A 27,826-nucleotide genomic window follows, 5' to 3' on the forward strand; every position below is an offset into this window, starting at 1 on the left:
GGGACTACCTTTACCTTTTTATTGTATAAATTAGCTTGTTCTGGGGCCATTTTTCCTGAGCTAAGACAAAAATGTGTGAGCTGGAGGCTAAACAATTGTGAGCTAGCTCACACTAACTCAGCTTAGAGAGAACATTGCTTCCATCATACTTTTAAAATAATTTTAAGGGGTTTCTGATTGCTTTTGTGTAGCTGTTTCTGAGTGAGGAGAGCTTGTTTGCCTGGGGGGTAATTGCTGGCCCCACCCTCTGCTGTTGCTCTGGCTGTTGAGTCAGAGGTAGGTGGGGGCTTGAGCCTTTAATTTGCAAGGCTCATCCTTGCCAGAGGTGCAAGCCTTTGGTGCGAGCCAAAGGGCAAGAGCCAAAGTGTTCTTGGCCTGGGGGTCTAGCCTAGGGGTTCTGTAGAAAGGTGGGTAGTTACTCAAAAGTAGTTTCAAGTGGCAGTTGGTAGTGAGATTTAAAGAGAAGTGAAGATAAAGAACATTTCGAAATGGATTGCAGCAGTATGGCTGGTGAGGGAGCAGAGGCAGTGACATGTAAAGACTGTGGGATGTCTGTATTTCTACCTGAGAGTAGCACGAATTACACTTGCAGCAAGTGTAAGTTAGTGGCCCTGCTAGAGGAAAAGATACAGGGACTGGAGGCATGATTGTCCACACTGCAGTATATATAGGAAGGTGAGGATTTTCTTGACAAAATGCATGAGGTGCTCTTGAAAGAACAAGAGGAGGGAGAGGAAATGGTATCGAAGCAATTAGAAGAGAACCTAACACAGGAGGAGGGTTCCTGGAAAAATGTAATCCGAAGGAGAAAGGAAATCAGGAGATGTTCTGAACCCCTGCTGTTCAGCAATAGGTTCCAGTATCTCCCCACAGTAACTGATTCTGAATCATTGGAACAAAGGCTACTTCCCCAGCCTCCATGAAGCTTGAAGAAAGTTTCTCAGGATTCTTTGGATAAGCAGCCTGGAGCTTCTGCTTTCCAATATAGGAAGAGGAAGGTGGTGGTGATTGGAGACTCCTTGCTCAGAGGGGTGGAGCCCAAAGTGTGCCGACTGGACGTCATCCCGAGAGGTCTACTGTCTGCCGGGTGCACGCATCCAGCATGTGACAGAAATGATTGGAAGACTTATCAAGCCCACGGATTACTATCCTTTTGTGCTGATCCACGTGGGAACGAACTATACTGCCCGTCATAGCCCTGAACGTATTAGAAAAGACTATGTGGCTCTTGGTCAGAAGGTGAACGAGCTGGGAGCACAGGTTGTGTTCTCAACAGTGCTTCCTGTTGAAGGCCGTGGCTTAGGACAAGAAAGAAGAATACTTCAAATAAATGACTGGCTACGTCGATTGTGTCGTCAGGAAAGATTCGGATTTCTGGACCAAGGCTTACGCTTTTGAGATGGTGGTCTTCTATGCACCTTACAGTGGTAGGAAAAAGGGTGTTTGATAACAGCCTTGCTAACCTAATAAGGAGGGCTTTAAACTAAATTGTATGGGGGAGCGAGACAATAATTCAAAGCCTCATATGATGCCAGAAACTGGGGATAAGAACATTAAAGATTTGCAAAGAGTGGCACATATGCTAGGTAATGTTAACTTGCAGGCTTCTACGGAAACTAAACCCTCGGGATACATAAAACGTGGATTCCAATGTCTCTACACTAATGCACAGAGTATGGGAAACAAACAGGAGGAACTGTAAGTCCTAATAAAGGAAGGAGACTATGACATAATAGGCCTTACTGAAACTTGGTGGGATGACACTCACAGCTGGAATATTAGGATTCATGTGTACAACTTATTTAAAAGGGACAGGCAAATGAGAAAAGGCGGAGGTGTAGCAGTATATGTGAAGGAGGTATATACTTGTGAGGAAATATGTGAATCTGAGCTGCCATGCTCAGATTCACCTATTTCCTCACAAGTATATACCTCCTTCACATATACTGCTACCCCTCCGCCCTTTCTCATTTGCCTGTCCCTTTTAAATAAGTTGTACACATGAATCCTAATATTCTGGGTAAAAATAAAAGGAGTAAGAAATAACAGTGATATTATTGTGGGCGTCTGCTACAGACCACCAAGTCAGTCAGAGGACTTGGATGAGATACTTCTACAGCAGATTGTAAAGTTCTCCAAGAGAAGGGATACAGTGATCATGGGAGATTTCAATTACCTGGACATCTGTTGGAAGTCCAACTCTGCTAAAAATGAAAAGTCAAATAGATTCCTAACTTGTCTTGCTGACAACTTCCTTTTTCAGAAAGTGAAGAAGGAAACAAGGGAATCTGCTATCTTGGATTTTATTCTCACCAACAAGGAAGAATTCATTGAAGAAGTGGAAATAGTGGGCACCCTGGGCAGTAGCGACCATGTGATTTTGGAATTTACAGTCTTAGGGAAGGGAAAAGCTATAAGTAGTCAGACTTATAAGTTGGACTTCAGAAAGGCAAACTGTGATAAACTTAGAACTATGCTGGGTAAAATCCCATGGTCAGAGAAACTTAGGAGGAAGGGGGTTCAGGAGGGGTGGGAGTTTCTTAAAAGCGAAATACTGAAAGCACAATTACAAAATTCTCACAGGGGGTTTGAAGAATGGAACCCAGAAACAAGTATTTGGGGTGGGGAGTAAGAGAAAAAGAGCACAATAAAATTTAGAGGTTCTGGAGCTGTGCTCCTTTGAGCTCCTGCCAAAACGAGATCTGCTTGTAAGAAACTGAGAGCCAGTTTGGTGTAGTGGTTAAGTGAGCAGACTCTTATCTGGGAGAACCGGGTTCGATTCCCCACTCCTCCACTTGCACCTGCTGGAATGGCCTTGGGTCAGCCATAGCTCTGGCAGAGGTTGTCCTTGAAAGGGCAGCTGCTGTGAGAGCCCTCTCAGCCCCACCCACCTCACAGGGTGTCTGTTGTGGGGGAGGAAGGTAAAGGAGATTGTGAGCCGCTCTGAGACTCTTCAGAGTGGAGGGCGGGATATAAATCCAATATCTTCATCTTCTTCTTCTAAGAATCACTTTGGGATAATGCACCAGAAATAATTGAAATTAGACATTTGGGTGTGGCAAAAAAAGCAATTTTATTCAAATGGATACTTTTGCCCATGGAAATGGTATGTGGGAAAGTAAAAAACAAACACACACCAGTGCAATCTGGGAAGAATCTTCCTATTTTCATTTATCACAGATGAAATTAGGGACTATGTAAACTAAATTGGGATGCTTGGTAAGTAAAGGACTAAAATAACAGCACTCAGAGCAGTAATTCAGTCACCAATTCAGTTAAAGATATTTATCTTCATCAATAAGGTGAAAAAAGAATAGAAACTGTTGTGACTTAGAGGGATCTGCATGAGTCATAACATATTTTGGTACTTCTTGAGATGTAGTTGACCTACCAAGCTTCCTTTTGCTTGTGGCTGGCCCCAAAAGGCACAGTCTATCTCTGTGTGTCTGCTGAATTTGTATCTATTCAGCCTGTGCTCAAAATATGGAGCTGCATTGTTTCAGCCAGCATTTAGATTTCTAAGTCCTTGACAGGGTAACTATTGTAATAGGGTATTTTCATGAGCCCTCTGCTGGATGCTGTCCAAGCAATGCAAATCTCTCTAAATTCTGTAAATGGATCCTTTTCACTGAGCCCACGCAAATGTGTCACAGTTAAAAACGTAAAGGATTTCCCCCCCTTCAGCAGCAATTACCAGCATTTAGATCTGCATTCAAAATGTGCAGACACATGTAGGAGTAAAACTGACAGATTATAATTATCAATAGACAAAGGGGGAAAACAAAAATTAATTTCCAAGGCAAAACATATAATTTGCCTTTAAACTGAATAGCTATTCCATTCCTCATGCAATTTACTGCTTCAAAAATAAGACTTAAGTTGTCTGGGATTCCAGCCTCTTTCCCCTGTCCCAGTTGCTTTGACCTGTTGAGATGTAACATTTTATTTTATTTTATTTAGCAGATTTATATTCTGCCCTCCCCCATGTGAGCTCAGGGCGGATTGCAGGCATAAAAACAGTTAAAATACAACAGTAAAATTAATACACTACAACTAAACAACACCACATAACTCAATAAAAAATGTAATACAGGTGGGACGGGCACATTTTGCAGATTAAACAGTTATTGGCCCGAGTATAATAATTCAAGTAGTAAGTCATTGCGGGAGATGGTTGAATTGAATGTTTTTGGATAACTGTTGTCTAACCTCCTCTTTTCTTAGAATTGACCATCTCTTTTCTAAAGTGACCTGGTTGGGATTATTAAGAATTCATGTTACTGGTGAGTGGTCTGACCAGGCCTTAATTTCTGTTTCAGCTGCTGAGATGTTTCCTGTCAATGTATGTGAAGCTAAAATGTAATCTATGTGAAAGTATGAATTGAACCTGTGTGAAAAGTGCGTATAGTCTCTTGTTATTGGGTTTTTAGTTCTCCATACATTGCTAAGTGAGTGTGAGTTAAATAAAGATTGCATTTGAGTGAAGGGACGCCTTTGGTGTGAGGTGTGTTTTTTTGAGCCTGATCTGTCCATTGTTTTGTCTGCAATATAATTTAGGTCTCCTTCTAATAGTACTTCTTCTGTAAAGTTTTGCAGTGTTTTCAGGGTGCGCTTCAGAAATGAGATTTGAGCAGAGTTGGGCGTATATATTGACCCCAGAGTTATCAGTTGGCCTTCCAGCTAACCCTTTACAAATATGTATCTGCCTTGTGGGTCTATCAATTGTGCTTTGAGATCAAATCTGGTGTTTTTTGCAATTATTATTGCTGTGCCCCTGGCTTTTGAAGAGACTGGGGCTAGAAATTGGGTTCCAAACCATGCTGATTTGAACAGTGACCAGTCAGTGGATTTGATGTGAGTCTCTTGCAGAAACGTAATGTGGGGTTTGAGCTTAAGTAAGTGAGACTGAATCCTTTTTTATTTTATGCAATTATTGAGGCCACAGACATTAAGTGAAACAATTTGGTATCCTAAGGACATGTCCTTGTGTTTAGGTGTTGCAATAACAAAAAAACTGACTGTAGACAAATATAAAGAAAATAAGAAAGCTGAAGCTTTTTGTCTTCACAGCTGATCAGTAGCAGTGTCCAGCAAGTTTTGTCAAGTATTAAAACTAACTATGCAGTGCAACTAGCAGATATAACTGCTGTTGTAGTGAATATAAAACTGTTACAATCAATAAAGAACGGAAACTTATCAAAAAATACTCTACAATTCTTACCACTACAATCTACAACCTATTTACCCTTCCCCCCCTTTTACAGTAAATCTATCGTAATGTGTTGATGTTTAGAAAGAATTACTAGAGCTTAGGTCCTAAATTACTAGTTCTCCCTTACCCCCTCCCTCCTAAGTAAGTAACACAGCTTTTGTATTTTAAGAACTGACTAGGCAGTTATAGTAACCCTAACTGTCTTTTAACCTTTGATACAACAAAATAGCTATCTGCAATTCCACCCTCCAAATGTTTAAACTTTCAACCAAAAAGCAAGTGATGACAAAACCATATTAGTTGCTGAATTAACCTTATATTGCCTCACCACTGGTAGTCAGGCACAGACATGACCTTAGCTTGACTGAAGCTCTCTATCCTGGAATCTTATTTGACTTCAGCAGAGATGAAGAAAATGACAGTTTTCTTTTGTTTGTTTTTGTGGGTTGTTCTGGGTTAGTGTCCAGCTTTAAAGCTCTGAGTAGTAGCAGATCCGACTGCTCATCTTGCGCCTGAAAATTCTTGCCTTGATAACAAACGGAAAGTTTCCCTGTTGGGTTCCAATGATATTTTATTTGCGCTTCTTGAAGACGTTTGGTGACTGGCTTCAATGCTTTTCTGATGTTGAGTGCCTCTGTTGGTACATCAGGGAGGACTAACACATGTGAACCTTTATAGTCCAGAAAGCCTTTTTCTCTTGCCACCTGCATTATTGCATTTCTAATGGTCAAGTCCTGCAAAGTTATCAAAACATCTCTTTGAAGGGGCTTATTTGCTGCTTTGATGGAGCCTAGTCTGCATGCCTTGTTAATTGATATTGGGAAGGATTTATCAACATGGAGTGTTGAGGAGAGCCATTGTGACATAAAGTCAGTTATATTTGAGTCTTGTTCTATCCCTTCCTCCAGCCCCCTGAATTTTAAGTTCTTCTGTCTTACCGTTGATTCCAGTGTAACCAATCTGTCTTTCATAGTCACTATGTCTTCCTGTGCTTGTTTGCAGTTATCTTTAAGAATCATGCTTAGATTCATGGCTGATTCTGCCATCTGTGCTGTAAGAGTTAGAGCAACTGAGATCTCCTGTAGCTTCTGAGTCATAGATTTCAGAATTTCTTCCATTTTTTCTGTTAAAGTCTTTAGCAGTGTTGCTTCCATTTCTTTAAAAGAATGTCACGGCTGGGGCTGGGTCAGGCAAAGTCCAAGGGCAGGCCGAGGTCTGTAGCCGGTAGGCAAGAGGGTCCGAGGCGCCAAATCCGAATCACCGTCCAGGTAACGCAGGTCAGAGGTTCAGAAGCCGAAGTCAGGGAATCCAGAAGTCAAGAGCCAAAGTCAAAGCCGGGGTGGATGCTAGAACATCAGGTAGATGACTAGTTGCTTCCACAAAGCCTCCTCCCAAAGCCCACAGCTATATAGCCCTCTGCTGGCTGTTGCCCATTTGGGCTAATTGCTGGCTCTGGGAGGCAGCCAGGATCCTGTTACAACTCAAGCATCCTTGCTCTTAAGAGGGCCAGAATCCTCTCAAAACTCAGGACTCAGGGAGCGTCTTGCTTATGAGCGTGCCGCTCTCCTCCGATCCCTGAGGTCCTGACAGAGGTGGTCACGCACACGAGCCACCCGAGAGGGCGAGGCAGGGGGGCTGGGATCTTCTTCAGCAGGAGGCAGGGGTACTGGTGCAGGTGGCAGGGGTACAGTTTTCTTGGCCGACTCGTCTTCCTCTGCAGGGTCTCCAGCACCCATGACACTATCCCCCCCAGGGCCCCCCTCCGTCGAGGGACCTGGGAGGTCGGGGTGGTCGTTGTGGAACTGTTGCACCAAGTCCGGGGCATGAAGATTGTCCACGGGCTCCCAAGACCGGTCTTCTGGGCCGTATCCCTCCCAGTCCACAAGGTACTGGAGGCCTCCGCGATGGTACCGGGAGTCCAGGATCTGGCGCACCTCGTATTCTTCTTCATCATCCACCAACACCGGTGGTGGTGGCGGTGGGCAAGGAGGCCGAGCTGGGTCAGGGGGTGCAGCTGGAACAAGGAGGGAGCGATGGAACACAGGGTGAATGCGGAGGTGAGGTGGCAACTGGAGCCTGAAGGCGACGGGGTTTATTTGGTCCATGACGGGGTAGGGTCCGATGAACCGCGCATCCAGCTTGTGAGACCGACCAGGCCGGCGTAGGTAGCGAGTTGAGAGCCACACCTGATCCCCCGGCTGGACTGGGGGGCCTTTTTGCCTCTTCCGGTCTGCAGCCAGTTTATAGGCTTCCTTGGCCCGCTGTAGCTGCTCTCGGAGCAAGTCTTGGCTGGCGCGGAGTTCTTGCAGGTAGGCAAGAACGGCGGGGACATTCGTGGGTGGCAGGATCGCCGGGAAGAACCGAGGGTGGTAGCCGTAGGTTGCGGCAAACGGGGTCAGTTGGGTAGACGAGTGGACCGCGTTGTTGTATGCAAACTCCGCTAGAGGCAACAGAGTGGTCCAGTCGTCCTGCTGGTAACAGGTGTAACAGCAGAGATATTGCTCTAGCGTGGCATTGGTGCGCTCTGTCTGACCATCTGTCTGTGGGTGGTAGGCTGAGGACAGGTGCACTCGAGTACCCAGGCTGGGATGGAGGGCTTGCCAGAACCGAGAGGAGAACTGGGGGCCCCGGTCTGAGATCAGGTGGGCTGGGAGTCCATGCAGACGAAAGATGTGTTGCAGGTAGAGCTGAGCTGTCTCCTGAGCTGTGGGAAGTTTCGGGCATGGAATGAAGTGGGCCATCTTAGTAAATAGGTCGACGACCACCAAGACGCAAGTCTGACCTTTGGATCATGGGAGTTCCGTGATGAAGTCCATCGAGATGGTATCCCAGGGTCCTGAGGGTGTGGGCAAGGGCTGTAACAACCCTGAGGGTTTGGCTGGAATGTCTTTGGCCCGCCGACAGACGTCACAGGAGCTGACATAACGGGCAACATCGGAGCGAACTCGTGGCCACCAGAATTCCCGTGTCAGCAAGTGGGTGGTCTTATGCTGTCCGAAGTGCCCGGCGGGTAACGAGTCATGGGTCAGGCATAGCACTTCTGCCCGCAAGGGCCCGGGCGGCACATAGAGGCGTTCGCGGTGTAGCAAGAGGCCGCCTCGAGTCGTGAACTCGCCTGTGGAGTCATCTTGGAGGGCCTGGAGGTGTTGCTGGACCCAGGGATCGTTGGCCTGGCTAGCACGAATGTCCTCCACGAGTGCTGGTGAAGTGGAGGTGGCGGCAAACACTGAGGGCGGCAGGATAGGAGCAGCGGGCGCGGTCTCAGTTGTAGCAGGGGCGTATTCCGGTTTCCGGGAGAGCGTGTCTGCTTTCCGGTTCTGGGTATGGGGGATGTAGGAGACCCGGAAGTCGAAGCGGGAGAAGAATAGGGACCACCGGATCTGGCGCTGGTTGAGACGGCGGGTGGTCTGGAGGTGCTCCAAGTTCCGGTGGTCGGTGAGCACCTGAACAGGGTGGCGAGCCCCTTCGAGGTAATGCCTCCAAACCTCAAAAGCCGCCTTGATCGCGAGCAACTCCCTCTCCCAAATGGTATAGTTCCTCTCTGCAGCAGTGAGCTGGCGCGAGTAATAGGCACAGGGCTGGAGTGGCTGGGACGGTTCCTTGCGCTGGGACAGCACTGCTCCCAGGGCCACGTTGGAGGCATCAGCTTCCACTGTAAAGGGAAGCTGGGGGTCCGGGTATCTCAGGAGTGGCCCGGTGGCAAAGCGGGTCTTCATGGTGGAGAAGGCATTATCAGCCTCTGGGGACCAGCCGAAGGGTTCTTTGGGGCGGAGTAGTTGAGTCAGGGGTGTTGTCAGGGATGCATAGGCCGGGATGAACTGCCGATAGTAGTTGGCAAAACCAAGGAACCGCTGCAGGTCTTTGCGGTTCTGAGGAGCCTGCCAGGTCAGGACCGCTTCCACTTTTTTGGGGTCCATGAGGATTCCCTGCGGTGACACAATGTGGCCGAGGAACTCGACGGAGCACAGGTCAAAGTCGCACTTCTCCAGTTTGGCATAGAGGCCATGGGCTCGTAGGCACTGCAGGACCTGGTGGACGTGATCGGCGTGCTGGGCAGGATTGCGGGAGTAAATCAGGATGTCATCCCGATATATGATTGCGAAGCGGTCAAGCAGGTCCCGGAATATGTCGTTCATGAACCTCTGGAAGACAGCGGGGGCATTGGTCAATCCGAAGGGCATCACCAGATGCTCGTACTGCCCGTATCGGGTCCCAAACGCGGTCTTCCACTCGTCTCCGGGCCTTATGCGCACCAAATTGTATGCTCCACGGAGGTCCAGCTTGGTGTAGATTTGGGCCCCCTTTAAGCGATCCAAGAGTTCAGGGATCAGTGGTAGAGGGTACCGGTCGCGGATGGTGATCTTGTTCAGGGCCCGGTAGTCATTGCACAGCCGGAGCTCCCCACTTTTCTTCTTTACAAAGAGGACTGGAGCAGACAGGGGAGAGGTTGAGGGTCGGATGAATCCGCGTTTCAGGTTCTTGTCCAGGTAGTCTCGCAGAGCTGCCAACTCAGGCTCCGACATCGGGTACAGACGCCCCACCGGGAGTGGTGCCCCAGGTACCAGGTCAATGGCACAGTCATAGGGCCGGTGAGGGGGAAGCTGATCCGCTCCTGTCTCTTCGAAGACATCGGCGAAATCTGCGTACTTCTGAGGGAGCTGAGGACCACCACTCGGGATGCCGGCTGCTAGAGTGGTGGGAGGAGTCAGATGGGGGCATGGGTCCCGGACACGTAGTTCCTGCTGGGCCCAGTCCACGATGGGGTTGTGCAGCTTCAGCCAGGAAAGGCCCAGAATCAGCGGGAAGCAAGGCATGCGGGCAACGTTAAACTGCAGCTGTTCTTGGTGCTGCTGGACGTGGAAGGTGATGGGACAGGTCTCCTGGGTGACGGGCCCAGAACGGAGGAGGCGCCCGTCGATAGCCTCCACCAGCGTCAGAGTCTCTTTTGTCTGCACTGGGATCTGGTGCTGCTTTACAAAGGTGGCATCTACAAAACAGTGGGCCGCTCCCGAGTCCAGCATGGCATACACAAACAGCCAGCGTTCGTCAGGCAGATGAAGTTTGACTGGTAGCAGGAACGGGCCCGGGGTATCAGTCTGCTGTTCAGAGGGCCCAGCTAGTCGCCCCAGGCTGGAGGGCCCACTTACGCCTGGGGCTGCTCTTTTGGCGGCGGTGGCAACGAGGGTCCGGGTATCCGACGCTTAGCAGGGCAGCCAGAGGCATAGTGGCCTGCCGTGCCGCAGTAAAGGCACAGATTCTGCGTGCGGCGTCTGGCCTTTTCTTCTGGAGTCAGGCGGGGTCGAGCAGCTCCAAGCTGCATAGGCTCCTCCTCGGCTCTTGTACTAGCTGGGGATGGGTGAGGAGCCAAGTGCACGGCGCAGGGAGCTGGCGCCCTCTGGTCTTGGCTGGGCGGCGACTTTCCAGGCGGCCATCGATGCGGAGGCAGAGGGTGATAAGTCCTTGGAGCGTGGGTGGCGGCTCCACCCTGGCCAGTTCATCCAGGACTTCCTCTGCCAGCCCTTCGGTAAACTGGTCTATCTGGGCAGCCTCATTCCACGCCAAGTCTTGGGCCAGGAGCTGGAATTCGGTGGCATACTGAGCCACCGAGGATTTGCCTTGTTTCAGAGCCCTGATCTTCCGGTTGGCTGTGGCTGCTTGGACGGGGTTTGAGAAGGCAGCAGACAGGTGGGCCTCAAACCCCTGGTAATCAGTCAGTAGGGGAGAGGACGCAACCAGCAAGGGTGTGGCCCATTTGGCCGCCTGCCCCTTTAACAGGCTGGTGATGAAACACACCTTAGTTTTGTCATTGGGGAAGTCTCGTGCTCTCAGTTCAAAGTACAGCTGACACTGTGCTAGGAAAGCAGGAAATTCTTCCATGGCACCCCCAAATCTGTCAGGTGGGGGAACTGGGCACTTGGCTGGAGCACTGGCCGCAGGTTGTTGCTGCAAGTGCACCACTGCCTGTGTCAGCTGCTGTACCTGGGCTTGGAGCGCAGCCAGTAGTCCTGTGGTTCCACTTGCTTCAGCATCCATCCTGTGGAATGGGTGTTTGTGGTGGTGGAAGCAATCTGTCACGGCTGGGGCTGGGTCAGGCAAAGTCCAAGGGCAGGCCGAGGTCTTTAGCCAGTAGGCAAGAGGGTCTGAGGTGCCAAATCTGAATCACCGTCCAGGTAACGCAGGTCAGAGGTTCAGAAGCCGAAGTCAGGGAGTCCAGAAGTCAAGAGCCGAAGTCAGGGAGTCCAAAAGCCAAAGTCAAAGCCGGGGTGGATGCTAGAACATCAGGTAGATGACTAGTTGCTTCCACAAAGCCTCCTCCCAAAGCCCACAGCTATATAGCCCTCTGCTGGCTGTTGCCCATTTGGGCTAATTGCTGGCTCTGGGAGGCAGCCAGGATCCTGTTACAACTCAAGCATCCTTGCTCTTAAGAGGGCCAGAATCCTCTCAAAACTCAGGACTCAGGGAGCGTCTTGCTTGTGAGCGTGCCGCCCTCCTCTGATCCCTGAGGTCCTGACGGAGGCGGTCACGCACAGGAGCCACCCGAGAGGGCGAGGCAGGGGGGCTGGGATCTTCTTCAGCAGGAGGCAGGGGTACTGGTGCAGGTGGCAGGGGTACAGTTTCCTTGGCCGACTTGTCTTCCTCTGCAGGGTCCCCAGCACCCATGACAAAGAACTTTGAAAGGATGAGTGGAGTGACTCTTGTATGGTATCCTGTATTGTTTTGATCGTAGAACATAAGAACATAAGAGAAGCCATGTTAGATCAGGCCAATGGCCCATCCAGTCCAACACTCTGTGTCACACAGTGGCAAAAATTTTTTATATATACACACACACTGTGGCTAATAGCCACTGATGGACCTCTGCTCCATATTTTTATCTAAACCCCTCTTGAATCTGGCTTCCATGGGAGTTTTTTCCGCCGTTTCTGCCTCGTCCGAATTTGTGGCCACCATTTTGTTTAGCTCCGTTTTGTTTCCCGGCTGCTTTGCAGGTCGGGTTTTTTTATTGCGATTTATAGATAGAAGAGGAGCTCTTTTGCTCTGTCTTTTTGGCAGCAGTGTCTTCATTGGCCTCAGCAGCTATCTCCAGGTAGGGAATCTTAATTCTGATGAGTTATATCACCAGTTCTAGCGTTTATCAGGAGGGGGTATCAGGAGCAACAGGATCATGCATCCACCATTACTCGTGGCTATGCTCTGCCCCCGTAGTAGATGGTTGAGGAAAAAGGACACCCGCTTGCCTCAACCAAAGGCCTAGTGGAACAGCTCCATCTTACAGGCCCTACAGAATGGCAACAGATCCAGTAGGGCCCAGATTGCCAAGGGGAGCTGATTCCACCTGGTTGAGGCAAGATGGACAACCTTTGGGCAAGGGATGGCCAGAAGATGTTGATTGGCAGATTGCAAAAGTCTTTGGGGCTCGTATAGGAAGAGATGGTTCCACAGGTATGTCAGTCCCAGGCTGCGTAAGGCTTTAAATGTCAGTACTATAACCTTGAAGCAGATCCGGTACTCAATTGGTAACCAGTGCAATTTGCACAGCATCAGCTGACTGCTTGCCTGTACAGGCAATCCAGCTAACAGCCGCGCTGCCGCATTTTGCACCAGTTGAAGTTTCTGGATCAATCCCAAGGACAAGCCTGCATAGAGCGAGTTACAGTAGTCCAAACTGGAAGTGACCATTGCATGAATCACTGTATCTAAGTCCTGGGGGGTCAGAAAGGGCACTAGTTGTTTGACCTGTCAAAGATAGTGAAAGGCAGATCACGCAACTGCTATGACCTGGGCCTTCATGGAAAGGGAGGCATCCAGTATCATTTCCAAACTTCTCGCCTTCTGAGCTGGCACCAAAGAAGCACCATCCAGAGTGGGAAGCTGGATGCCCAATCTTAATCCCCCCCGACTCAGGTACAGGACCTCCATCATAGTTGAATTGAGCTTCAGACAGCTTAGTTGCAGCCCTCCAGCCACTGCTTCTAGCACCCTGGTCAGAATGTCTGGGGTGGTGTCAAGATGGCCATTCATCAGCAGATAAAGCTGGGTGTCATCGGCATACTGGTGACAACCCAACCCAAAACCTCAAGCAATCTGGGCAAGGGGGCACATGTAGATGTTAAACATTATTGGCGAGAGAATGGCTTCCTGTGGTATACCACATTCAAGTGGGTGCCGCAGGGAAGTCTGGTCACCAGTCACCACCCTTTGTTCCCAACCATGGAGAAAGAAGGAAAACCACTGTAAGGCTACCCTTTTGAACTCCAATGTTGGCAAGGCGGTGGGTTATTAGATCATAGTCGACCATGTCAAACGCTGCTGAAAGTTAAGTGGATGCTCAATTGTTTCTATCAAAGCAGATTGACAAGGACGGACACATTTCCTATATGGGATACGTGCATATCTCCCATTGAGCAGGGCAGATGGTAGTACGCCTTGATCCAGGTACTTAGATATAAACATAAATGGACAGAAAATACATGAAAATACAGCACTGGTAGATGTCAGCACCTATAAGGCTGTTTTTCAGGTCAATTGTGTAATAGTAAATGTAAAAAATATGGACGTTCTCCCATGGCAGATGCTTAGAAAGCTAAGAGACTGGTGGCATACTGCCATTCTTGATTTAGACTCTACAGTTTAATCGTTTTGAATACATATGATAAAAATATATATAATCTCCATTTGGAATTGAAAGGAAAAATAAACAGCTAAAACATAACTGAATAACATACTAATTTCTCACTTCTGTAATTAGATCTAAGTGTTCAAGACCTGCAATCCCATATTCATATTCTCTCTCTCTCATCAGATCTTGGAAGTCAAGCAGGGTCAACTCTAGTTAGCATTTCGATGGGAGACCACCTCTAAACATCTCTTGCCTTGAAAAGGCTAAGGAGTCATCACGCATCAACTGTAGCTTGACAGGGGAGAAAAACTACTGAAATCTAGGGCATATCAATAAATGAAAAAGGATAGGAACAAGATGCTTGTTGTCATCCAAGGTTTCTAAAACTTGCTTCACTTTGAAAAGTTTTCGGGGTAAGTGGATGCTCAATTGTTTCTATTGAGCCAGATTGACAAGGACAGACACATTTCATATATGCAATATGTGCATATCTCCCATCAAGAAGGGCAGATGGTAGCACAGTAAGTGGTGGTGATGACTCTCTCTCTCACTGGCAGTCTTTAAGCAGCGACTGGATGAATACTTGTCAGGGATCCTCTGTTAAGCAGGGGGTTGGACTAGATGATCTGTATGGCCCCTTCCAACTCTGTGATTCTTTGATTCTAAGTCGGGTCAAGGTGAAAGCTCTGATATTCAGGGAGTTCCAGCAGATGGAATCTGGCTCCCAGTGTTCTGTGAGGTGCTGTTGGTACCAGTTGCCAAGATATTGGGCCATGCCAGCCAATATCAGGATACTTGACCACTTTAGATGTTATTTCCCAGGTGGATCTAGATCTTCAACTGTCAAGTAGCTGTCATTCCTTTAGATGGCTAGCTGAAGTGATTAGCTTGACATTTCCCAGCTGCAACCCATTATACTGCGTTGGTAACCAATAACAGCTGCTAAGCTATCTAACTGACTCAAAACACTGGGATATTAATCCCCAAACCACTTACATATGGGTGTTGCCTTTGTCAAAGAAAAGACTTGAACATTCACAATTCAAGACAAGTATTTAGATACAAAATTTCTTGACACTAATGTAGAGGGTGAATAGTCTGGAGGTGACCCTGGAACTCTCGTTTTCTTTGGAAGCCCAGGTCACATTGGTTTGCAGATCGGCTTTTTATTATCTCTGCCCAATCAGGCAGCTGGTTCCCTATCTCACCTCTCAGGATTTAACTACAGTGATCAATGTAATGATGGCTTCCAGGCTGGATTACTGTAACTCGCTTTACAAGGGGCTACTTTGAACCTGATCCAGAAACTGCAGCTAGTGAAGAATACAGCAGCTTGCCTGCTGATGGTGACACCTCTGTGGGTGTGCATTTGGCCAGTGCTCCACGAACTGCACTGGCTGCCAATAAAGTACCGAATCTGGTTCAAGGTCTTGGTGCTGACCTTTAAAGCCCTACACAGCATGGGACCAGCATATCTACAGGACTGTCTCTCCCAATATGTACCCTGGAGAGCTCTGTAGAGGTCTTCCCTGGCTTGAGAGATGTCCACTTAGCCTCAACCAGGGCTAGGGCCTTTTTAGCCCCGGCATGGTGGAACATGTTTCCACTCGAGATCAGGGTTCTGCAAGAGCTATTACAGTTCCACAGGGCTATAAGATGGAGCTGTTCTGCCAGGTCTCTTGGTGAGACAACAGGTGCCGAACCAACTTGGCCTCCCCTGCTTTCTGTTACCTGTCCAGTGCCTAGATGCTGCTTACCACTTATGGGGAACTGCTGTACAACACGGCACCATCACCATCTGACAAAAAAAAAAAATTATGATTCAGACTACTTACCATTGCCTGTAAAATACTGAAGGAGATTTGAGTTATTAGTATTTTAGTGCTGTTTATTTTAAATTGTTTAAATCAGGGATGTCAAACTCATTTGTTCTGAGGGACAGATCTGATATAAATGAGACCTTGTTGGGCTGGGCCATGATGGGCCAGGCCATGTGTGTACCTATTTAAGATTAGGTAGCAGAGATATAAACTTTATAAAGGACATAGACAAACACAATTAAAGATTAAAAATAACTTAAAATAAAACATGCTTAAAACATTAGCACTCATTGGTCTTAAAGGTGATTTCTTTGTATTTCTCCCATGGGACCCAGGGAACTGGGCAAAGGAAGCTCTGGCTCTTTCCCTCCTTCCCCAGGGGACCAGGAGGGGGAGAAGCCTCAGCTGATAGAAGGAAGAGAGGGTTGGCTCAGTAGCTCTACCATGCAATTGAGAGAGCCTGGCAAAGCAAGCTCTGCCTCCCCCCTTTCCACTCCAAGGGAGGAGCCTCAGCCAATGGAGAAAGCAGAGGTTTTGCTCTGTAGCTCCTGTGCTATTGAGCAAGCCTGGGAAAACAAGCTGTGATGCAGAAGGAAGCAAGAGAGAGGGAGAAGGAAGCAAATGACAACAAGTTGCTTGGGGGCCTGATATGAGCCTTCTGGGGGCCTAATTTGACCCCTGGGCCACATGTTTGACACCCCTGGTTTAAATTGTATGATAGTTTAGATTTTATTGGTTTTATTGTGACTTTACTATATAAGTTTAAATAAGTAAGTAAGTAAATTAAATAAATAGAGGGAGCTAGATGGAACAAAATTTTGGTTATAATTCCCCACTACTGGAACAGAGTAGATGCTCGATCTGTCCACTTGTGTCCCAAAGTCTCTGTTTAGCTATTATTTTAGCTCCTTGATAACCAATATGCAAAAGGGCTGTAAAAGAGAAGCCCAAGAAGAGCAGTTTGTCTTCATTTGTTCTCACCAACCTTGAACAGAAACGGTCTGAAAATATTAAAGAAACTAATCCAGGGGGGAGAAATTTAGTTTAAGCCAGAAATATAGAGATCGATGGGTGCTAGCCAGAACTACAGATGAGCCTCCAGCTGCTCCCTGCGTGCACAATCTCAGCCATTGCAGTGGAAGAAGCCATGCCGCCATAAACTGTACAGGTAAACAGTTTCCAGCCTGTTTCCATGATCCAAAGGCTAACACCACCAGAATCCATCTTGTTTTCCTGACTCCATTACAGCAAAGCAAGAGACTCACGTATCCAGCAGCTGCTTCAACTTCTGCATAAGGCAATCAAGCTTATTTTAGGCTTGGATCCTGCCAGACTGCCTAAGCTTTTGTCCAATGGAACCTAAGACAAAGAATGGTGCCAGCAGAGGAGTAAAGAAGAGGAAGAACAGCTTCACTCAGAGTCATAGTTATTGTATAGATTGGATGTCACCTTAGTTATCAATCTGATCCTCTATTGTCACTTATAGATAAGTTTGGATGGCTTGTTTTATCACCTTCACCCAATACCTCCACCTATGCCTTGCCCTAACTGTCACACTGGAGCCTCCCCCTGCCCATTGTTACCTGGAAACCTAATCAGGTAACCAGGGTCAGATCCGCTCATTGGCTGGATATGGGCATCCAATCAGGTACCCAGAATAGACTGGCCACTGCCCACCACACAAGTCCAGCCCCTATGGTCACTTCGGAGCCTCCCCTTTTCTGAGATAATGTACCATGTGGGTCAGCATCATGTATCATCTGACCACTTGTCATCCACCCCTGAACTTCCTACCCCCTTAGGGGTCAAGGTAGACTTTATAACCTCTGACCCAACATTCTGCATGTGTGCATCTGACAGTACCCCAATCCTGCTGTTTAGATATGACCCTGATACCTGATCAGTTGAGGGTCCCTTCCCCCATCTCCCTCATTCGTCGCCATTGGAGCCTTCCTCAAAGACTACAATCGGTAATTATCACCCTGTTTGTCCATCCTTGTGTTACCTCTGTATATGAATCTCTATTTTTATTAGGTCTGTATGTGTGTTGTATGTATCCATTACCTCGTATGTGTGTTCAATAGTTTTCTGTAATAAAAGCGTAATTGTTTTACTTAATTAAGAACATAAGAACATAAGAACATAAGAGAAGCCATGTTAGATCAGGCCAATGGCCCATCCAGTCCAACATTCTGTGTCACACAGCGGCCAAATATATATATATATATATATATACACACACACACTGTGGCTAATAGCCACTGATGGACCTCTGCTCCATATTTTTATCTAACCCCTTCTTGAAGGTGGCTATGCTTGTGGACGCCACCACCTCCTGTGGCAGTGAATTCCACATGTTAATCACCCTTTGGGTGAAGAAGTACTTCCTTTTATCCGTTTTAACCTGTCTGCTCAGCAATTTCATCGAATGCCCACGAGTTCTTGTATTGTGAGAAAGGGAGAAAAGTACTTCTTTCTCTACTTTCTCTACTTTCTCCATCCCATGCATTATCTTGTAAACTTCTATCATGTCACCCCTCAGTCGACGTTTCTCCAAGCTAAAGAGCCCTAAGCGTTTCAACCTTTCTTCATAGGGAAGGTGTTCCAGCCCTTTAATCATTTTAGTTGCCCTTTTCTGAACTTTCTCCAATGCTATAATATCCTTTTTGAGGTGCGGCCTCAAAAATATCCTTTTTGAGGTCCTCCGTAAATTTTGTAAGAATTTCTGGAAGTTGAATCCTGTATTATATAGATTCTAGATCCTTTTGAGCCATAGTTGCTCACCTGTTAATTCCCCAACCTCTTTTGACGGCATTTTGGCTTACAAAATCTTTTAGCAAATACAAGTATTTTTGTTTTAGAAAAGTTAATAGATGTTCCTCTTTACAGTAAATCATGAGTGCTTGAACGGCTCTTCTCAACATCCATTCAGTATGAATGGCTGTGTCATCTACATACAAAAGAGTAGAGATTGGGCGATTCACCAAATTTGGTGGATGAAAGTTAGGGTTGGATAGTTTATATAATAACTAGTAATAAGGCCCATTGTGGGGAAAATACAATGAGTGCTAGAAATTTGCTATGGGTGAATTTTATGGCCTTCTGGGGGTGTGCTAGGGAAGGAAGGGAAAGATAGAGGGCGGCAAGGTATAGAAGGCAGCTGATGGGAAGGGAAATGGAGAAAGTGGGTAAATGTGGGCTAAGTTATCAGAGAAGGAGGGTAGATTGAGAAGAAGGAATGGGGGGCAAAAGAGATGGCGGCAGATTGCTTCCATTTCCTCCCCGCTCCCTGCAGCCTCTATCTAGGTAAAGTGCAGTCTTTCTCTGTTGTGGGGACCAAAGGAAGTCCAGGGCCACAACGCAGATGTTATACAAGGAAGTTGCTACACAATGGCAAACCACTTCTAAACATCACTTGCCTTGAAAACCTTATGGGGTTTCCACAAATCAGCTGCAGCTTAACACTCTTTCATGTCTTCAGTTCATTTCAGTGGAAGACATGGAACAACTTCCAGGTGAAGGATAAAGTTAATATGTACAATATTTTCCCCCTTTGGTGGAATCTTTCTGTGTATGAGAATGTTTCTGTATAATTCCCTGTCAAACTAGGATGGCTGTTAATTACACAAGTCCAATGAATTATGAAAACATCTTTGTTGAACTATTAAATGCCTTAAAATGTCCTAAGTCAGCGCTTGAAATCCAGTGTTCTTTCTCATCACAGCTTCCAACAAAGGGTATACAAATTATCAACAAGGTTAACTAAGATAATACTGCACTAATAATAGCAGACAACACATGCAGATTCTTCTCCTTGCCCTTTGGAGGAAAACTCCTCTACTGTCTGCTATAAACTCCTCTGGTATCTGGCTCTAGCATCTATTATAAAATCATAAGTACTTGAAATCCATTGCCTCCACATTCTCCTCCCTTTCCCCACCTTCCATCAAATACATGACTGACATTCTCAGGTTCATCTATTTGATCTGAAATGTTGTTTCAAGTGGACTTTTTTAAGTTATATGACCAGTCCTCAACTGTCTAACACGTACAATTCACAAAGTTTGGGAGAAAACAGACATCAGTGTAAATTCTATTTTTCTCTTTTATTACATTCAGATTAATAATTAACCGTAATCCTCCATTGGGACATGCTGATAAACTTTTAATGCTCACATGGCAAATGACAGCTATCTGATACCAACTAGATCTACCCTCCCAACACAAATGCTTTGATTTTGTTTTAAAAAGAAGAATGTCATGGACAAAAAATCCATGACAGAAGTTATCTGGTACCAAAAGCAAATGAAATGAATGATCTTTTAAAGCATCATCAAATCCTAAAGGAAAGATGAACATTCTAGTCTTCTAGTTTACCATATGGTGGGAAATTGAAACAATAGGATAATGCCATCCTCTGGAAAACAGAAAGGTTATTTTTTTCCCCGTTTTTAATTTTTATTTAACTCCTGATCGTGTGACCAAAATACAACATAAAATAAATAAAGAAACCTTATAATACAACAATAAATGAGTCACATAATACATATATCAGTCTACCACAAGGAGGGTGCTGATGGATGATAACAATATGTTAAAAAAAATCATTGAAATTCGAATTTTTGGTAATGGAACTTAAGAAAGTTTGCAGGTTTGTACTTCCTCTTGAAAACCATAAGGTAGAAAGATAACCAGATGTTTTTTTGAAACTTACCATGTGCTGGAGATTGGAGCCAAAGGTCTCTCTGAAATGGTGTTTAGTCTATAGTAGTCCAAGAAAGTTCTGGCCACATTCCTTCCTAATTTCATATCTGTGAGTGCTTAATTAAGGAGAATTGTTTTTTCTTTAACATTAGAAAAGAAAAAGAGTAAAGTTAATTGCACTATGATGTGATGCATAAACAAATTTTACACAAATAGATCAACAGGGCTAAAAGGAATTATCTCAATGTTTGTTAGCAGCTATGTAGCACTGTCATTTTTAAACACAAATGTTGCTAAAATTCTACAGCCAATTCCCTCTCACACCTGATTTACTGCATAAATAGTGTTTTGAATAGCTGTCTTCAAAGGGTCGCCCCCCCCCCCCCCAGTTACTGTAACATCCTGTCCCTTTGGCCGTTACCAAACTTCCTTATATAATCCACTGAAGTACCATGCTCTATGGTGGTACCCAACATGTTAGCTGAACGGAGTGATGCATTTGCTGTTATTTCTCAAAATTCCATAATTCTAGACCTGTGGTAAATATCCATCAAATCATGTACCTGAATGTATTATTATCATTACCTAGAAACTTGTTTAAATTGGAGCACTAGTCACACATGGATCTAATATCAACATAATGATTTTAAATAATCACATTTATATAGATCACATTTAAATAAAAGCAGGATAAAGTCCTGTGAAGTGTTCAAAGTAAAATTGGGGAGTTGGAATGCTTAGTGTTGGGGGAAAACATAGACATCGTGGGAATTTCAGAAACTTGGTGGAATGAGGAGAATCAGTGGGACACGGTGATTCCTGGATATAAACTATATTGGAAAGATAGGGAGGGAAGGGTTGGAGGTGGGGTGGCTCTGTATGTCAGAGTCCAGTAAGTTTGAGAATTAGGGGGGCGGAGCGTCGCTCAGTCATGGCAGACGCGAAATAGATACGCTCTGACAGCCTCCTTCCCCAATCTGTTAAATCAACGTTAAAACAAACTCAAATGTCAACTAAAACAAAAGGAAAAGTGGTGCGAAAGAAGAAGATTCTGGAATCAGGAAAAAAAGCTGCGGTTCCAAGTTACTTCTTGTCAGAAAGCTCAGCAAAGGTGGGTGATCCTCTGGCTTGTTCCCCGGCCCCAGGCAAGATGGCGCTTAGCCCTGCAATCTCCCTCCAAAACCTTCCTCTCCTGCTCCTAGTCGTGATGAGGATGGCCCGATCTGTCGAAGTGACCTCCAATTATTAAAGCAAGACATCCATAAATATTTTAAGGATGCCATTGTGGAATATATTAAACCCTTGAAAGAGAAAGTGCAGGAGCTTACGGAGGACCTAGCCACTACTGCTAAAATAGCGGAGAAAACAGCGGAGCTGGGGCTGTCTATTAAAGAGGAGCTCATCTCTGTAAAAAGCAACGAAATGAAGCTGCAAAATAGAATTTTGGTGCTGGAAAATAAATGGAGGTCCCTTAACCTGAAGTTACGCAGTTTTGAGGAGGGGGCTGAAGAAAAAAGTGACCTCTTGTTATTTATTGCAAACTGGCTCCAAGAAAAAATTTCGTTTTCAGGCAACATGTCCAACAACATAGTAAAGGTACAAAGGCTGGGCTCTAGAAAGGCATTGCGAAATAATTTTACTAGGGACATTCTGGTGCAATTTTCAAACTCCAGGATAAAGGACATGATCCTACAAAAAGCAAGACAATCAGGTGCCCTAGCTTACAATGGGAAACGTATTTTATTTTTACTGGATTTGTCACCTGATGCTCTGGAAAAAAGAAAAAACTTGAAAATTATCACATCTAAATTGCATGCTAATAATCTGAGATTCCGTTGGAGCCCAACATCGGAGATTCTTCTCTTCAAAGATGGCGTTTTACACAAAGCCTTTGACGCACACTCGGGGATTACTTTAATGGAGGCCTTAGCGTTAAAAACATCACAGGAAGAGAAGGACGCTCTGTGGCGGCTTTTTCCGGCGCCGAAGAACCAAGCACTTGACGAGGCTGGCGAAGATGCAGAGGCATAGAACCTATACAACGCACCTCAACACGCTTCCTTTACAGTGCTGCACTTAGTCTTTGAACTACCTTTAGAGTTGTACCTATAGGAACTGGGTCTTGAGCCTTTTTGTGTTTGCTGTTGGTTCCTTTTACAACTCTGCACCTACACTTTGTTATAATTGTTGAATGGTAATTTTGTAAGTTGGGCTGAGCGTCCCTTTGGGTTTGCTGTTGGTAGTAATATACACATCAATGGAGGAAAGGGGGAGCTCTGCTGATAGTTTATGAGTTTATGTTTAGGATAGAGTTTGATCTCTACTATTTCTTCAAGATGGTGGTTCTATTTAAAACATTGTGTTAACTACTGAGACATCTGAATTGCACCTAGCTAGTACCTTTTTTATTTAGATAAGAAGTCATTTATATATATATATATATATATATATATATATATATATATATATATATATATATATATATATATATATATATATATATATATTTAATCATATGAAGTCTCTCTATTCAGTGATAACTATACTTCAGGGTTAATGAATTATTTGATAAAGTTATTTATTTCATACAGGGGGAAAAAAGGGGGGAGGGAGGGGAAGGGGGAGGGTTCTGGGTTAAGGGAAATAGGTAAAATAGATAGGATTAATGATTACTGAATTCTTTGGTAAATTTAATTAATTTACAACAAATATTGGATGAAGTTATACAAAATGGTGCCTTTTTATGAGTCATATTTACTGTTATGACAGCTCAATTTCGTCAACCACATATATAGTCTGACTGGGCTCACTATTACTGATGATATTGTTACAGTTAATGTTCTTGTTTTGTATTAAGAACTGAATTATTATTTATTGTTTAAAAGAGTTTGTTACTCATTGGAACTAATGGGGAAGGAGGAGGAGTTAGGGATTTGGTAATTTTTTATTGTGGGTTATTATCGCCCTCTGGAGGGGAGAGTAGGTATTTCAAGGAAGGGAAACGCAGTAGTGTTTTTTCCCTAACCTCTTTCTTTGAAGGAGGCCTTGAGAAGGTACCCGTCGCAGGGTATTCAGTTTCTGCTTTTGTTTTAATTTGATCGCCTTTCTGTGGGGATAGAACAGGAAGGTAAAGCCAATTGTGTTATATCCCCTTTTTTGATTATTTATTTTTAAATTATTTTGATTATTAATCTTATATTCCTTATTGGTAATTTTGTTTATAACCTTTCAGGTTAATTTAATTTGGGAGTTGTTTTTTTGGTTTGGGGATAAGGGTGATAAGCTGCTCCTATACTTCACAGCCGGGGGAGGGGTCCTAGAAATCGTCTTTTCTTTGTTTACTTTCTTACTCCAGTAATGGCTAAATCAGTAAAAATCCTTACATGGAATTGTAGGGGCTTAAAAAACCCGATCAAAAGGGCGCAAATTTCAATTTTTTTGACAAAAGAGCGGCCACAAATAGTCTGTTTGCAAGAAACTCATAATAAAAAACAAACTACTCCACTACTACACTCTAAATGGTTTACCCAGATTTTTCAGGCCACTGGGTCTTCAAAAGCGAGGGGAGTAGCAATTCTAATTTCTAAAACCGCATCATTTAGTTTGCAAGGCATAAAAGCTGACCCTAATGGTAGGTTTGTATTTGTAAAAGGTATGCTAAACGGTCACTTGATAACTATTGCATCTATCTACTCTCCGAACAGTGGGCAGTTGGAGTTCCTGGAGGACACCTTTGCTGACCTGATGGGATTTAAACAGGGGGAACTCATTATCGGTGGAGACCTGAACTTCATTGTGGATCCTTCTCTTGACAGATCGGGTAGCAGTGGGACTAAACTCAGGTTACTTAAAAAGACTGGTCTTTCTGATCTTTTTCAATCTTTCAATGTGGTGGACGTCTGGAGGTCACTCAATCAGGGAGCAAGGGATTATACCTTCTTTTCCCATGTGCACAACTCTTATTCTTCTAGGATTGACTATATTTTAGTTTCGCCAAAGCTTCTAAAGTCTATCCATAATGTTGATATTGGTTCAAGAAATATTTTTGACCACTCTTCGGTGTCAGGAGAATTGGAGTTTTTGTGTACTGATAATAAAGGACCCTCGTGGACTCTAAACAAACTACTTCTCTCTAAAGAGAGTGTGTGTGGGAAAATTAGGAAATCGATACAAGAATATTTTTTATATAATGGAAATTGTGGAGTCTCTCAACAACTTATTTGGGATGCATTTAAGGCTGTAATTAGGGGTAGTCTTATCTCAATTGCAGCAGCCTGTCATAAGGAAAGGTGCACCAAAATAAAAGAGCATCAACTTAAAATAGCAGAGCTGGAAAAGAAGCATATTAAATTTGGTGGGGAAAAATTGCTAAAAAAACTAACATTGGAAAGGAATAAATTGGAGCTGCTAGAACCATACAAAAAAAATTACTGTATCTTAAACAAAAATTTGTTACCAAAACTCCACAATCTCCGAGATTTTTGAAGTTTAGGTTACATCAAAAGAGTGCATCTACAATAATCCATTCTGTTCGCTCACCCATAGGAGAAACCTGTGTAACACCTCATGATATCACCAAGGTTTTTCAGGATTACTACTCCGCCCTATATTCCTCCTCTATTGAGGATGACCTGGACTTCAAAACTTTTCTAAAAAATACTAAATTTGACAGGAAATTATCAAAAGAGGACTCTGACTTCATGGACAGGTCAATTTCGGAATCAGAAATTATGGAAGCAATCTCGTCTATTAAAAACAATAAGGCTACGGGTAAAGACGGGCTTCCGATAGAATTTTATAAGAAATTTAGTTCTGAAGTGTTGCAACCCCTCTTGAAAACATGTAATTTGGCTATGGAATCGGGTACCCTTCCAGACTCGTGGAGGGACTCAAAAATGATCGTGATTCATAAAGAGGGAAAAGATAAACAGAACCCCAAATCTTATAGGCCAATTTCAATATTGAATCACGACTTTAAAATATTTTCAACCATACTTGCCCGTAGACTAAATAAAATTATTTGTTCCTATGTCCATGAAGATCAAGCAGGGTTTATCCCTGGTCGCTCTATCTCTGATAATATCCGGAAAACTCTTAATTTAATACACTTTGGAAAGTCATCTAAATTAACCTCATTAATTCTCTCACTGGATGCGGAGAAAGCATTCGACATGCTTGAAATCAAATACCTGAAAGCGGTCCTAAATCATATGGGCTTTGGCCCAAACTTTCTTAATTCAATTGCGGCTATTTATAAAAATCCTAGAACGCAACTATCAATAGTTATAGATCAGAAGAAATACAGTTGACCAGGGGTACACGTCAGGGATGTCCACTTTCTCCAATTCTATTTGCCATTTCGTTGGAACCACTAGCACATCTAATAAGGTCAGATCCTGAAATTGAAGGCATTGAAGTGAGAGGCACCTCTCATAAAATCAGTCTCTTTGCCGATGATACTGTTTTTTATTTGACTAACCCGGTGCAATCTCTAACAAAACTAATGAAAACTTTAACCCTATTTAAGAAATTTTCAGGTTTAACTATTAATATGTCTAAATCAGAGTTGTTCCCGATTCATGTGCCTCCCGACGTCTATCTACAAATAGAGCAGCTTTTCCCTTTTAAATGGGTGTCTAGATCGTGGCGTCATTTAGGGATTCATATCCCTTTAGAATTGTCTAAATTGTTCGAGGCCAACTTTAAACAGCTGGTCTCATCTATTAAAACCAAGCTAGCTATTTGGGCAAAATTACAGCTCAACCTGATTGAAAAGATCGATGTATTAAAAACGTTTGTTCTTCCCAAATTTCTTTTTTTATTCCAAAATCTACCTATTCTTATTCCTAACAGGGATATGAAGTCCTGGCAGCAATGCCTATCTTCCTTCGTTTGGAATAATAAAAAACCTAGAATCTCATATAATGTTTTATCCAGGCCAATAGATAAGGGAGGGTTGGCAGCACTGCTTCTGAACAACTATTATGTGGCAGCTCAGCTACGTAATGTTTTGCTTTATGCAAAGAAGGTAAGCCACTCACCCTGGATCCAAATCGAGTCAACCAGTATATACCCTCTACATCTGAGGGAATTCCTTTGGATTTCCAGGGCTGAGAGGAGCAAAGTATTGCTAACTAACCCATTCTTAGGGCACACTTTGAAGACATGGGACAATTTCAGAGCATCCGTAGTTCAACCCTCCACTCCGATAATGACCTTTTTGGGCCAGCATTGGTTTCCTCCGGGAACTTCTGAGAGTAGTTTTAAAACTTGGAGACGGCTCAACATTATACGAATTGCAGATGTTAGTCTAAAAGGGAAAATGCTTACCCGGTCCCAACTAGAGTCCAAATATAAAACTACTATACCCTGGTATGAATACCATCAACTCCACGACACTCTGCACAAGGTAATTCCTGTCATGTTATCTACAGACCATCTGAATTCTTTTGAAAAACTAGTGTTAAATGAAAACTCAAATATGAGAGGTGTGATTTCAAAAATTTATAATTTATTAAATTTTAAAAACTGGTCACAAGAGTCAAATCAGCAGAAGAGGTGGAACAAGGACTGCTTCCTTGACTTGTCCGCAGAACAATGGTCCAACATCTGGTCTTCTTCAATATGCAAATCCAGATGCACCAACTTTAAGCTTCAACAGTACAAACTCACTTCACGGTGGTACTTAACTCCCTTATCGTTGAGTCATGCTAGATCAGGCCTCACTCCCCTGTGCTGGAAGGGATGTGGCGAGATTGGATCTTTCTCCCACTGTTGGTGGTTCTGTCCGAAAGTACAGGCCTATTGGAAAGTCTTGCTAAACAAAATTGAAGCCATCACTAATGAACACATTCCTTGCACTCCTGAGTCAATACTACTCAATTACTGGCCGAATAATAATTACACCAAACAAAAAACAGAACTTATTCCCCTTTAATTTTGGCTGGGAAAGCTCTGTTAGCAAAATATTGGAAAACTACAAGAATTCCTTCAATTACCCTTTGGTTTCAGAAAGTGTGGGAAATAGTTATTCAGGATAAAATTGCGTTGCAACTTATTTTTAATGATAATCCCAAAGCAGGGGAGAATTTCATCGAAAAATGGTTTATTTTTTTTGATTATACAAATGTTAACTCATCCAAAAAAAATGAAATGCCTAAGAAATATTTAAACTTTGTCTTATTTTAATTTAAAGACTCTTTGATGGGTTCTCTGAGCTTGGCTGTGGAGTTTGGAGCAGTAGTACAAGGGGTTTTTTTCTTTTCCCCCCTTTATTTTCTCCCTATACATTGTGTCAGTGTTTGAATTTAAGCTGTATTTGTATTGAAAAGTGTTGTTTATTGAAAAATAAAAATTTTGAGTTTAAAAAAAAAAAAAGATTGAGAATTAGATTCTCTTCTAGAAATGCTTTGCTTCGAAATAGTTGGCCCCAAAAGAAAATTTAACTATGGGAGTTTATCGCCCACCAAA

General features: G+C 44.2%; 1 protein-coding gene across 1 annotated transcript in view; it reads right to left on the bottom strand.

The window, feature by feature from the left end:
- LOC132567335 (cytosolic carboxypeptidase 6-like) overlaps positions 1-27,826 on the bottom strand; it is a 570,982-nt gene that overhangs the window by 1,868 nt on the left and 541,288 nt on the right. Inside the window, exon 7 of the mRNA XM_060233016.1 lies at positions 20,367-20,463. Coding sequence (XP_060088999.1) covers positions 20,367-20,463 — 97 coding nt within the window. The remainder of the gene's footprint in view (positions 1-20,366; positions 20,464-27,826) is intronic.

Source organism: Heteronotia binoei, chromosome 2 (assembly GCF_032191835.1).
Source record: "Heteronotia binoei isolate CCM8104 ecotype False Entrance Well chromosome 2, APGP_CSIRO_Hbin_v1, whole genome shotgun sequence".
Taxonomy (NCBI): Eukaryota; Metazoa; Chordata; class Lepidosauria; order Squamata; family Gekkonidae; genus Heteronotia; species Heteronotia binoei.